The sequence below is a fragment of the Sabethes cyaneus genome, chromosome 3, assembly GCF_943734655.1.
Source record: "Sabethes cyaneus chromosome 3, idSabCyanKW18_F2, whole genome shotgun sequence".
Classification (NCBI taxonomy): domain Eukaryota; kingdom Metazoa; phylum Arthropoda; class Insecta; order Diptera; family Culicidae; genus Sabethes; species Sabethes cyaneus.
The window spans coordinates 101181989-101195028 of record NC_071355.1 but is presented as its reverse complement, the minus strand read 5'-3'; the positions used below and the strand labels follow the sequence as shown (position 1 = coordinate 101195028).

The window sequence follows — 13040 nt, the reverse complement described above, 5'->3', positions numbered from 1 at the left end:
GAATCATCTAAGGTTGAACTCCTCAGAAACTTGCAAAACTCGAGATTGTGACAAAGATCATCCGAGATTCATGATTTATGTACAACACAGTTTAATTTGTGGCAATACGAAGTTTGTCGGCTTAGCTAGTAGTCTATAAAACGCACACATTGAGTGTGCATGTTAATCTTAAATTCTGTCTTCTCCTTCTTGAATGAATATATTTATCATTGATGGATTCATCTAAATGAAAAGCAGAGCAAAGCATTGGTGCTACATTCCCTTTCGAAACTTGACTTGACAGATTTTCCCGATTTCCAAGCTGTTAATGCATACGGATTCTAATACGTTGCGGAAATATGACAGTTTTTTCATTGATTTTCTGTCAAATTTCCGCAACGTATTTGTGTGGCATCACAAAGAAAAACCAATAACACTGCCGTAGCTTTATGACAATATATGCACCAAAAAAGGGGTGCATACTGTATGCGCGCAGTTATTGTATTAAAGCAACTTCGACACGAAAATCCGCGGATCACAGCATGCGCTGCAAAATCCACGGATCAAAGCATGCTGGGAAGTACACCCGTTTAATCGGCCTCTTTTCTCAACGGACAGTCAGCGAGGTAAGACCTAATCCGATATAGCTCTGCGCGTTGGGTGATTTCTCAGTTTCGGAATATTCACAGTATTAAAATCCGTATGCACTGTGTCTGGGCCTTAGGAGCCCAGACGAGATTCGAGCAGCCGACCACTGCAACTGGTTTGTTGAATTAGTGTCGTACCACAAGGCCAACTGGGAGGCCAAATCCAGATGAATAATTATGGATATTGTGCCAAAATTATCGCCTATTTTGAAATAAAACTAAATCATGGAATATAATTCTAGTAGAGTAAAATGCCAATGACCGTACATCTAATGCGCTTACCAAAACAAAACCAACAATTGAAAAGAGTGTAAGTTCAAAATGTAAACAAACTGAGTTAGGGATATTCTTTACTGGACTGGTATAGGAAAATCACTATTACTCAAGGTGATTTACATTTTGACCTTTTTTGGTTAGTTTCGAATAGTCGTACATAACAGCCAAATTTTCCTTTTCGAAATAATTATTGTTAGAAATAATGATTGCTTCGAAAAATGATCAGCAACTGACAAAGAGAGTAATCTGTACATTTGGATATAAATTAAGGGTGAATTTATTCTGGTATCTGCGTTTTAGAATACTAGAAAACTATGAGTGGTGAAATAAAAGAATTCAACAGTCTCGTTGTTTCAAGGTATGTATGTAATCTATTTATTGTCCTTTCAAAACATCGCCAAATTTGTGAAAATCATTTCAAGCAGGGTTTTAACGTAAGTCAAGTAATTGACTTTTTAACAGATCATTTTTAACCGAATTTTATTATGTTTGTCAAGGACCATTGTTGGCGAACATGGTGAAAAGAACCATACTTTCAATTTTCCGTCGCAGGCTGCCATATTGAAAGCCATTGTTCAGCAAGCCGCAAGTGCTACAGTGCTGGCTAAAATAAAATATGCAGCAGCTTATTCATCCAGAATATATCGATGAGCTTCGGTAATTTTAGTTTGCGTGGAAAATTCAATCTCTGTCTATATTAAAATTAAGGGTTGTACTTTAAAAATTTAACTTTTTAGATGAAAATAATGCTTTATTTATCATACTTTAATAAATTTTTAAAACTACTTGCAGTGGGGGCATTTTGTATTTATTTATTTATTTATTTAACAATTATTGTAACGTAAGACATAATGCCTTTTTTGATGCTACAATTTGGTGGATTTCTGGTAATGCAAAATAATTCATTTCAATTCAAAACTATAAACTATATTTTCAGTTGCTGTGTGCTAATTTGAGTCACTGAGCCTTGACAAGAGATTTCTTCTAAAAACATTTGTCGATAAACAAGATTTTTAGCGGTTCACATCTCACGCCGGCCAGCAGTGTCACAACGCAGTCTGGTGTGCCAATCGTAAGGACGCCTGCATCCGATCGCGTGCCTTCTGTGTACTACCAGAACGTCAGAGGATTACGGACTAAAATTGCTCGGCTGCGCTTAATGTTATCAAGTTGTGAATATGACATAATTGTCTTCACGGAGACGTGGCTGCGGACTAATATCGGCAGCCATGAAATTTCGCCTGACTATGCTATATTCCGTTGCGACCGTAATGAACTGACCAGCAATCACTCACGAGGTGGTGGAGTGCTGATTGCTGTCAATAACTCTCTGGATTGTGACTCCATAACTCTTCCTAACTGTGACGAGCTCGAACAAATTGCAGTCCGTATTAAGTTGCAGCATCGTTTACTCTACATAGTTGCTGTATATCTTCCGCCCAATTCGAGTACCGAGCTATACTCAGCTCACGTAAGAGCAACACAGTGTATCTTTGATTGTCTTTCAGAATCGGACATAATCTTGTCAATAGGCGATTTCAATTTACCTGACTTAAGGTGGAAGGCTGACGATGATATTAATGGGTATATTCCTTCGAGTGCCTCAGCTGAAATTGAGTTACACTTTACAGACGCAATGTTTTCCAATGGCTTGAGACAAATTAATCATATTGTCAACACGAATGGTAGGCTCTTGGACCTGGTATTTACCAATACCCCAGAATATCTTGATATAGTAGCACCGCCCTCTCCACTGTTGCCTGTCGACTATCATCACGAACCATTCATTTTATTACTTGACGAGATGGACGCGACAATACCTGACGACCAAGTTGATCAGATCAGATTTGACTACTCTGCATGTGACTATGATCTGTTGAACTCTATTTTTGCGGACATGGAGTGGGACAATCAATTTTTTAACACTGACTCAGTTGACCAGATGCTACTTGCTGTCTATGATTCACTTTTAGGTGTTATCACTAGACATGTGCCCAGAAAAAGACAAGCGTTGGTCTCCAACTTCAAGCAACCGTGGTGGACCCCTCAGCTCCGAAACCTTCGTAACAACCTCCGTAAAATGCGCAACCAATATTTCTTTACTAAAAGCGAATCTGATAGAGCGTGAGGATGAGTATAAAGCTGTCCTTACCGCAACATATGACAACTATTTGCAAAGGATTCAGTCTGCTGTTAAACAGGACCCCTCCTGTTTCTGGAATTTTGTTAAGAAACGCAAAACTGGCAACAATATTCCTCCGTCGGTCAACTTCGAAGGAACAACTTCTCACTCGAGCTCAGAATCAGCTAATCTTTTCGCTACGTTTTTCGAGGGCGTATTTGGTAAAGCATCACCCGTCCAGCGACACAACTGCTTCGAGCATATACCGTTCCGTGATATTAATCTACCACTAGTGCAGTTTTCTATAGACGTGGTTCGGAAAGCTCTTGAAGATCTCGATTCAACGAAAGGACCCGAAACAGACAGTCTACCAGTATTTTTAAAAAAACTGCGCCGTTTCGCTTGCATCGCCGATTACCGCTGTTTTTAACCGCTCAATCAGTAGTGGATCGTTCCCAATTGCATGGAAAATGGCGTCCATCGTGCCGATCCATAAGTCCGGAAGTTACAAATCTGTCACCAATTACCGTGGCATATCCATACTTTGCAGCCTCAGCAAGGTATTCGAAAAACTACTCCATACAACTATATACAAATCAGTCGCACCGATTATCTCTAACAGCCAGCATGGATTTATGAAGCATCGTTCGACAACATCAAATCTTATGTGCTACGTCACGGCTATATCACGTGAGCTAGAAGCTAAGCGGCAAATGGATACTATCTATTTTGATTTTGCGAAAGCTTTTGATACTGTACCACACAATCTCATTATTGAAAAACTGAACTACATCGGATTTCCCTCATGGTTTACCGAATGACTTTACTCATACTTATATGATCGCAAAGCAATCGTTACAGTAAACTCCGTGCGCTCCAGAACATTTGACATATCGTCTGGTGTCCCTCAAGGCAGTGTGCTTGGCCCGCTCATCTTTATAATTTATATTAATGACCTGGTCGAGCTGCTGTCATCATCGAAATTATCGTTTGCCGACGATCTAAAAATCTTTCGGGTGATTTGTGCCCCTGCCGATTGTGTCGCATTACAGGAGGATATTAATCGTCTGCTAGTCTGGTGCAGTGACAAAGGCATGCGTGTTAACAGTAATAAGTGTAAAGTAATATCATACAGTCGCCGTAACACCGTTTTTCTTCATCAATACAACATGGGACCGGATTGTCTGGAACGTGTTAACTCTATTCTCGACCTAGGCGTTACTATTGACTCTAAATTGAGGTTCGACGAGCATATAAGTAGAGTCACTGCTAAAGCATACACCGTGCTTGGTTTTATGCGACGCCATGCGTCTGGATTAACTGACGTTTATTGCCTCAAGACGCTATATTGCTCTCTCGTACGCAGCATTTTGGAGTATGCTTCCCCGGTTTGGGCTCCTGCACACGTAACACAGATCCTTGCGATTGAGCGAATTCAGAAAAAATTTGTGCGATTCGCCTTGCGTCAGCTACCGTGGAATGATCCAGTCAATCTTCCCAGTTACATAGACCGTTGTCAACTGATTAGCCTGGATACACTCGCAGTCCGGCGCGTCAAACAGCAGCGTCTATTTATATTCGACCTAATAACAGGCAATGTGGATTGCCCGGAACTCCTGTACCAGATATCGTGGAATGTACCTCCTCGTCGGCTTCGCAATCCACCGTTATTGGCCATCCAATTCCACAGAACAAATTATGGTGTGAATAATTGTTTTAATGTCTGCTTGCGTTCCTTCAACGATGTTTGTAATGTGTTCGATTTTACTCTGTCTAGAAATGTGTTTAGTGGTAGAATCCGAGGCTTAAATTAGTTATTAAGTAAACAATCTGTACGACGTAGTCGAAGATGGTGAAATAAGTTAAATTAAATTAAATTTTAAAGATTGTGGTAGATAGTTCCAATAGGAAATGCCTCTTACAAGCAGAGATTGACCGTAAAACGCAGAGCTATGCTGTGGAATGCGGAAACTTATAGTACAAAGCGTTGGGTTACGAGCGCCTTTAAAACTTGACTGTTATTTATCGACAGACTTTACAGCTAGTTATTAGAGTACAGGACAATTACGGGGCTAGCGCAACGATCCTACTGATTCTAGACGCACCGCTCAGCTGAGATTCGAACTTGTGGCTCACGGCTGTGACATCTGAATCAATACCTGATCTGTTCGAGGAATTTTTCGATATAGAAATTTCCTCGATTGACACTGGGTGTGACGTATCATTGTGCTTATCTCACATCATGCAAAAAGTGTCAAATTAAAGGATATCCAAGTTTCTCTCAGCCATAACCATAATAGGTCTCGGGCATAAAACACACCATATTATTTGTAAGATTATAAACTGCAATTAAATTTATTTACTATTAAAAGAGTTTCTACTAACATGTGGAAATAACGGAAACAACTTTTGTAATTACTTTTAAAAAATAAACGTAATAAATCAGTTCGTTTCTCTCGGCTACCCTTTGAAATTAATAAATTCAACTTGTTTGCCCCGGACGAAGCAAGTGCAAGTGACAAACTTTTCCAATAAGTTCGCCATTTGTTAGATTGAATAAAAAGTAAGTTACAGATTAATACAGTCGCTTACTTGATTCCTGCAAACGTAATAAGAATACGTCCTTTGTCGATTGATTGCGTGTACATTTTTTCCCTGGAGAAGCGCATTTAGATATCTGCATTTTATAATATATACAAAATTGATCCGAGAAGTATGCAGAAACATCGAATAACAAGGTTTATACAAAATTTTGTCCTGCACTGCATATTGGTAAACATAATACTGATGGTTCTACTTCGGTCATCGTTACTGATTGGCTGGCTTTCGTTCGCATCCACAAAAAGCAATCTTTATAAAACCATCACCTAGACAGCCAATCTGAATAGGGGTTGCTCGAAGCAGCAATATCTGCTGGGAAATGAAAAATTGATTTTGATGCAACTGAATTAGCGGAAGAGGATGTTTTCCAAACGCAAATAATCCTTCATGGTAGTTGCATAGTGCTACTCTTCGAACACACGGACACGATAATAATATCTATATAAGTTTTTATCCTTCTGTAGATAGGGTCAGTAAGGTAATAGAATCGTTGCAAAAACTCAGTCATGATTATGCAGGCTAAAATGTTGTGAACTCTCTGTTAAAGCTTGCAGAGCAATCTATGCCTATAAAAATGGATTTCTGTCTGTCTGTCTGTCTGTTGGTATGTTCCTTATAGAATTGAAAACTACTAAACCGATCGGCGTGAAAATTTGCATGTAGGGGTTTTTGGGGCCGAGGAAGGTTCTTATAATGATTAGAAACCCCTCCCCCACTAGGAGGTAAGGCTCCCTTACAAATGAAACACAAATTTCTGCATTTCTGCTGATTCGAGAACTAATCAGGCAAATGGAACAAAATTTGGCATGTGGGTATTTTTGGAGATAAGAATTTTTTTATGGTACATTGAGATCCCTCCCCTCTTTAGGAGGGGAATTATGACCCCTCACTCCTTTAGGAGGGGGCTCCCATACAAATGAAATACAAATTTCCTCATAACTCAAGAACCAATCAAGCAAATAGAACCAAATTCGGCATGTGAAGATTTTTTGAAGCAAGAATTTTTTCTATGGTGAATTATTACCCCTCTCCACTTTAGGAGGCGGGGGGGGGACTCTTATACAAATGAAATACAAATTTTCTCATAACTCGAGAACTAATCAATCAAATGGAACCAAACTTGGCATGTGAAGATTTTTGGAGGAAAGAATTTTTTCTATGGTGAATTAAGACCCCTCCCCACTTTAGAAGGAAGGGGGCTCCTATGCAAATGAAACACAAATTTTCTCATAACTCGAGAACCAATCAATCAAATGGAACCAAATTTGGCATGTGAAGGTTTTAGAAGGCTAGAATTTTTCCTACGATGAATTAGAAGCCCTTTACTTTTTAGCAGGGGGTTCCCATATAAATGAAATACCAACTTCCTCATAACTCGAGAACTAATCAAGCAAATGGAACCAAATTTGGCATGTGGGAATTATGGTGACAATTTTTTTTCTATGGTGAATCGATACTCCTCCCCTCTTGAGGAATTATGACCCTCCCTCGTATAAGAGGGGGCTCCCATACAAATGGAATATAAACTTCCTCATAACTAAAGCACTGATCAAGCAAATAGAACCAAATTTGGCATGTGGGGGATTTTGTAGGCAAGATTTTTGTATGATGGCTTGAGACCCCTTACCCCTGTGGTAGGGGAATAAGGACTCTCATACAAACAAAACAGAAATTTTTGACTCTTCCATAAAACATAACAGACAATAACAAGATCACCAGAAATTATCTGCAGCGCCCCGCAGAAATCACCTCTGTCTAGGTTTATTTGTTTTCCTAGGCCTGCTGACCTCTATTACTTTCCTCCGGCTCCGTTGGGTCCGAACGAGTTGGGAGGGGATCACCTCGAGGATCGAAATGGTACTTTCCACGAAAAGGTTTTCTGTGAAATGAAACATTCCGCGTAAGGTTTTTCGCCAAATGGTATTCGGCGAAATGTTATACAATCACGGCGAATATTTAAGTGCTATCCGCATTATTTTATCTGGCTAAGTAACGGGGTTTTCTACTTTACTGTGAGGAAAAATTGAAAATTTGTAAATCAAACTACCCATGCTTTCATAATGACGTGCCAAAATGAGTTATCTAAGGGTGAGCTCCTCAGAAACTTGCTAAACTCGAGATTGTGACAGCTTCACGATTTATATACAACACATTTTAATTTTTGCAATACGAAGTTTGTCGCGTCAGCTAGTATCATATAAATCAATCGATTAGATTTAGAATCTGCGAAAATTTCAAGGGGACATAAACGTCTAAAAAATTTTTTTTCTAAATTTTACAGAAGCGTTCCAGGGCGGCGTGGAACAACCTCTTCGGAATAAAACGCCGCTCCTAAAAAAACTACGATTTTCAAACTTTATGTACCTTTTTCACAGAAACTACACAACGTATTGGAACATACTATTTTTTGTTTTGTTGGTAGGAGCTTGACAAAGACTTTTATAACTTTTTTATAATTCTGCGCATATTTTCCTTAAAAATCATAGCATTCTCAAATTAGTAGCTCTATGTACACATGTTTTTCTAGATGTGTTAATTAAGATACTTAGAAAATTTAGCCTTAGTACATATTACATTTCGCATTTGCAACTTAACTTACTGTTTTCTGTTCGACAGTTTTCGCAGTCAACTGCATACGGGTACGGTATAATTACGGGGCTAATGCTACGATCCTATTGACTATTAGAACTCCTTTAAGTCGAGACTCGAACATACGACGACAGGCTTGTTGGGCTAGTGATGACCTCGATGCCAATTGGGAGGCTTTTTAACTGAGTGACATAGGGTGTGAATTTCGGTTGTGCTCAAGGTGTGATTTGGGCTTTTCACTTTTTTGAGAGGTTTGGCATTTGATGGAATGGTTGGACTTCAGAAAAACAGATGTTCTGTGAAAATCCAGAAGTCAGTTGGCTATTCTGCTGGATGCAAGACATCTGACATGTAGAAATGTTGATTTTTCAACTACCAGTACCGAACAGTTGTGATAGCGGTCAGTTTATTTTTTATAGAAGTTTTTGGCAACGCTTCGTTCAGTCTGCTGCGGTTGATGTTTAATGATATGCAATATACATTCAAAACTTTCTGAGAACACAATCATTGACACCACCAACTAAATTCTAATTGCAACCAAAATGTGTGATTTTTCTGTTAACTGCCATCAAAATTTATTCTCTTTGCCTTTGTGCATTCGACCCATTGTTAGTTTGCAATTTGCAGTTGCATTAGTTTCCATTTAGGCCAATAATTTTTTGACACGTTTGAAGTTATTTTCTGTATAACAAACAAAGCTACGTTTTGATATTCATGGTAATTTTTAAGTATTATAATATTATTACAGGTCCGAAAAAAATTTATGGAATGAATAATAAAATGAATTAAATGTTAGATTAATAATTTCATTTGTAACTGGGCTCTTCAAACATGCGATAATTCAAATAAATATACATATTTAGTTTGAACTCTAATCTTCTTTATTTCTTCGGTATTTCATGTGCCAAATTAATCAACGAAAAAGTGAAGTGTAATGAATAAAGTAACTGCATGCTGCACTTGATGATCAGGCAGTTTCATGTAAAATAATCAGTCATTTTATTGCTGGCAATATTATGAGTGCAAAGCAAAGTCTTCTGCTTAAACGTTTTTTCCAGGACAGTTACGGGGCAAGTGCAACAATCTTACTGACTCTATCTAGTAGTCCCGCCTAGCCGAGATTCAAACATGAGTGCAAATAAGTGTTGAATATGATTTAATTTTAAATTATTTGTTTTTGAAGCCGTTTATGAACTAATGTTTTCGACAAAATATTAAAATAAATTGAAATGTGCTACATATTGTGCGTATTCCATAAGTTTGTTCCTATTTTGGTTCGCAATAATTTCAATAGTTCAACTACTTTTGCTTACAATTACTTACGAAAACTTTAATTTACGTTTTCGGCTGATGGTCGATGTTTTCATCCCCGGATCGAAACGTTTGCGTTAACATTTTTCTCAGAGAACAAAAACATAGATCTTCTTGTAGTTAATTCGGAATTAGGAAACTGATAGAAAATAAAAAAAACGCACGAATTTTCTACTCAAAATGTAATGTCTATTTTGATTTTGAGGTACACTGTTTTTGTTACATTTTGTACTGAATAAATTTACGCTGCAAGGAACAATTTTGTTGCAAAAGCACTAGCGTGGCCATTGCAGGAAAACCGAATAAACGAAATTATGTCCGGAGTGATTCGCGATAAGGGCGCAACTAGCAAAGTATAAACAATGAGGAATATCACAATGAGGAATATGATTATTTGCCAGTACATTTTCAAGTCATAATTTAAATAAAAGTTACAAAAATCAAGTTTAAAGACATAATTTGATGTAGAATAAATCAATCTTATAATTTCACAACAATACTGCATAAAATTTGTGCATTCAAGCTCAAAATCTATGTTTTATAGTTGAACCCCTTGGAATGAGCCTCAAAGCATTTTGACAATGAAATTCGCCCAGCCCTGTTTCGCCTTGTCTTGATTTTTTTTATTTAGTTTCGCCTGTTTACAATGCGCCTGTATTTTGAAAACAACGCAGTTTCGCTCTTTACTATCGCCTGTTTACAAAACGATTTGCAAATAAGCCTGTTACTTCATAACAATGAAAGGGGCTAAACTGCAAATTGTCTTTTGTTTTGATTAAACATTTCTATCGCCCATCACTAAAAACTTGTTAATAATTCTAACGATTAAAACAGAAGAAAGCATTCTTGCCAAGGATATTATCAGTCTTTTTAAGGCTGATGGTGTAATAAAACGATTTGTATACAATTTGCTAGTTGAGCCCCAATCGCGAATCACACCGGATGTTATAGTTCATTTTGATTAAAATAAATATAAAGGATGCACCGCCAATTTTTGGAGATGCTGCACTAGTCGAAATTTAATATGTTTGGTTTAGATGAGCATCGGAATGAGCTCAATATTAGGAATTTATCAGGAACCTTAATGCACGGAGGGAGTGTAGTGAAGGTCTCGGACAGCATATCAGCACGAGGCACTAGAAATCGTGTTGCGCGTACTTTTACCACGGCCCTATAATTAATTCAATTAAGGTTAAATTGTAATTAAAATATAATGCCGGTGTGATACTCCTCGATACACGGATTAGTTCGCAATAAAGCATAATAAGATGAACATGCATTCATGAATGTACACAATCACGTCGTTTGCTTCAATTAAATTGTTTTCTTTTTAATTCTGCTTCCCATACCAGATCTTTGCGTAGGCCTGTTGAGTGTACTGACGGACATCATTTGGCGTATGACAGTGTCTTGGAGAGCCGGAAACGTTGCTTGCAAAACTATTCGTTTTGCCCAAGCTGGCGTGACCTACGCTTCCACTTATGTCCTGGTGGCTCTCAGCATCGACCGATACGATGCCATCACACATCCGATGAACTTCTCTGGGTGCTGTAAGTTTCTTACTAATAGTCATGCTTAATCTTGCACTACCAATTGTTCGGCTAATGACGAATGATTTAATTGAACTGTACGCATGGTCTGGCTTTTGCAGGGAATCGTGCCCGCCGGTTAGTCGCTGCAGCATGGAGTCTGAGTGCTCTTTTCTCGCTTCCAATCTTCTATCTCTACGAGGAACGGTCTATACAGGGTAAGTTCAACCCGGCATCGTCGTCGCCCAGCGGAAGCAATTCCGAATCCTTATGCACAATTTACCTCCACCCACGAGACAGAGAGCGATTCTTGACTCATGCCGGGAACTGATTCATTTTTTGCCTCTTCAGGTCGCAAGCAGTGTTGGATTGATTTGGGGGAACCATGGCGGTGGCAGGTGTACATGTGCTGGGTGGCCAGCTCGCTCTTTGTCCTGCCAGCTCTGATCATTTCAGCATGTTATGCAATCATCGTAAAGACAATTTGGGCCAAGGGAGCCATCATGGGGCCAAGCGGTACGGGAATTCAGCTTCAAGTACAATTACCAGCAGATTGAGTGCTAATTTTCTGTTTTCTCTGCTCTTGTGCAATATTGTTATAGATCGAACGCGAAACGGAATGGCTGATTTGGCCAGCAGACGAGCCAGCTCTCGAGGAATCATTCCAAAGGCGAAAGTGAAAACCGTCAAAATGACCATTGTGATAGTGATAGTATTCGTGCTATGCTGGTCGCCGTACATAGTTTTTGATCTGTTGCAAGTTTTTGGACAGATTCCGGAGACACAGACTAACATTGCGATAGCAACCTTTATCCAAAGCTTGGCCCCGTTAAATTCGGCAGCCAATCCTCTTATTTATTGCCTGTTTTCGACACAGGTGTGCCGAATGATAAAGTAAGTTTTACAGTATAGTCCGACCACAAATTAGCATTAATTGAGTACTCCTTTTTGTGTGCCTGTTTAATGCACACATGTGCAAAAAAAGTTAGAGAAATTTTTTAGTTAAAGTATTTATTGCACGCTTCAAAACCTATTTTACACAAACATGATTTGCAAGGAATCTTCTAAATTCTCAAATTTATTCCTCACATTTATTCCAACGCTGATTTACCCTTGCTAAAATTTATTTTAACTGCTCTTCAATTTGAACTTCATAATGTACAATTCAACTTATTTTGAATCTGCTTTAATTTTTTCCCAGACGACTACCCCCATTTAGCTGGCTGCTCGCATCAAAATGGTGTTGCAATGGTGCTGACGGGGGATCTAGGCGAGCAATGAGAAATGGAGGCATCCTCAATGGTGGTCCGAGACTGCAAAACAACAACAGCAGCGATTCGATGAGAACATTAACTACATCGTTGACAGTATCCCAGCGGTCCTGCATTCGTCCGTCCCGGGTGGTCATTGTAGAGCGACCGAAGGTGATCCTGGCTATGTCCGAAGTTTGAAGCTCATTAAGTGTATGTCGATGTTGCATGTCCGGGCTGTCTGATCTAGATAATAAGTATTTATTGTCGTGTAAATAAATCTGCTCAGTGTAAGCACAAAGTCTAAAACATAGGGAAAAAGCAGGCAAACGATGTTTGTTTGAAGATTATGTTTTATTAAATACATTTAAGAAAATCAAGTAATTGTGCTGTGACTAATTCGAATCGGTTTCGGAAAATTAGCGAACAATGAGTGCGGAAAGACAAAACACTAGAAAGTGAGCTTTTATTTATTATAATGCCTAATGGAGCCAACGAGGAAATGGTAATATGAGCTGTGAAAAACTGAGCCAGTAAACGAGGACCTGCTTCGTCTAACGTCCAAGTGGTAATGACAAAAAGTCACGAATGGGCAATCACGGGAAGAAATATGATGTCAATGTGCTGAGTTGAGGACGAGAAAATAGTGGTACCCCGCGGAAAGCCTGCGATTATGAATGCCATTTAAATTAGATATATTAGTGAAATAAAGACTTCGCTTTGGCCACGTGAATGG

General features: G+C 38.8%; 1 protein-coding gene across 1 annotated transcript in view; it reads left to right on the top strand.

The window, feature by feature from the left end:
- LOC128742818 (cardioacceleratory peptide receptor) overlaps positions 1-12505 on the top strand; it is a 42877-nt gene extending 30372 nt beyond the window's left edge. Inside the window, exons 4-8 of the mRNA XM_053839294.1 lie at positions 10878-11075; positions 11177-11272; positions 11406-11570; positions 11657-11948; positions 12256-12505. Coding sequence (XP_053695269.1) covers positions 10878-11075; positions 11177-11272; positions 11406-11570; positions 11657-11948; positions 12256-12505 — 1001 coding nt within the window. The remainder of the gene's footprint in view (positions 1-10877; positions 11076-11176; positions 11273-11405; positions 11571-11656; positions 11949-12255) is intronic.
- Positions 12506-13040: the final 535 nt, after the last annotated feature.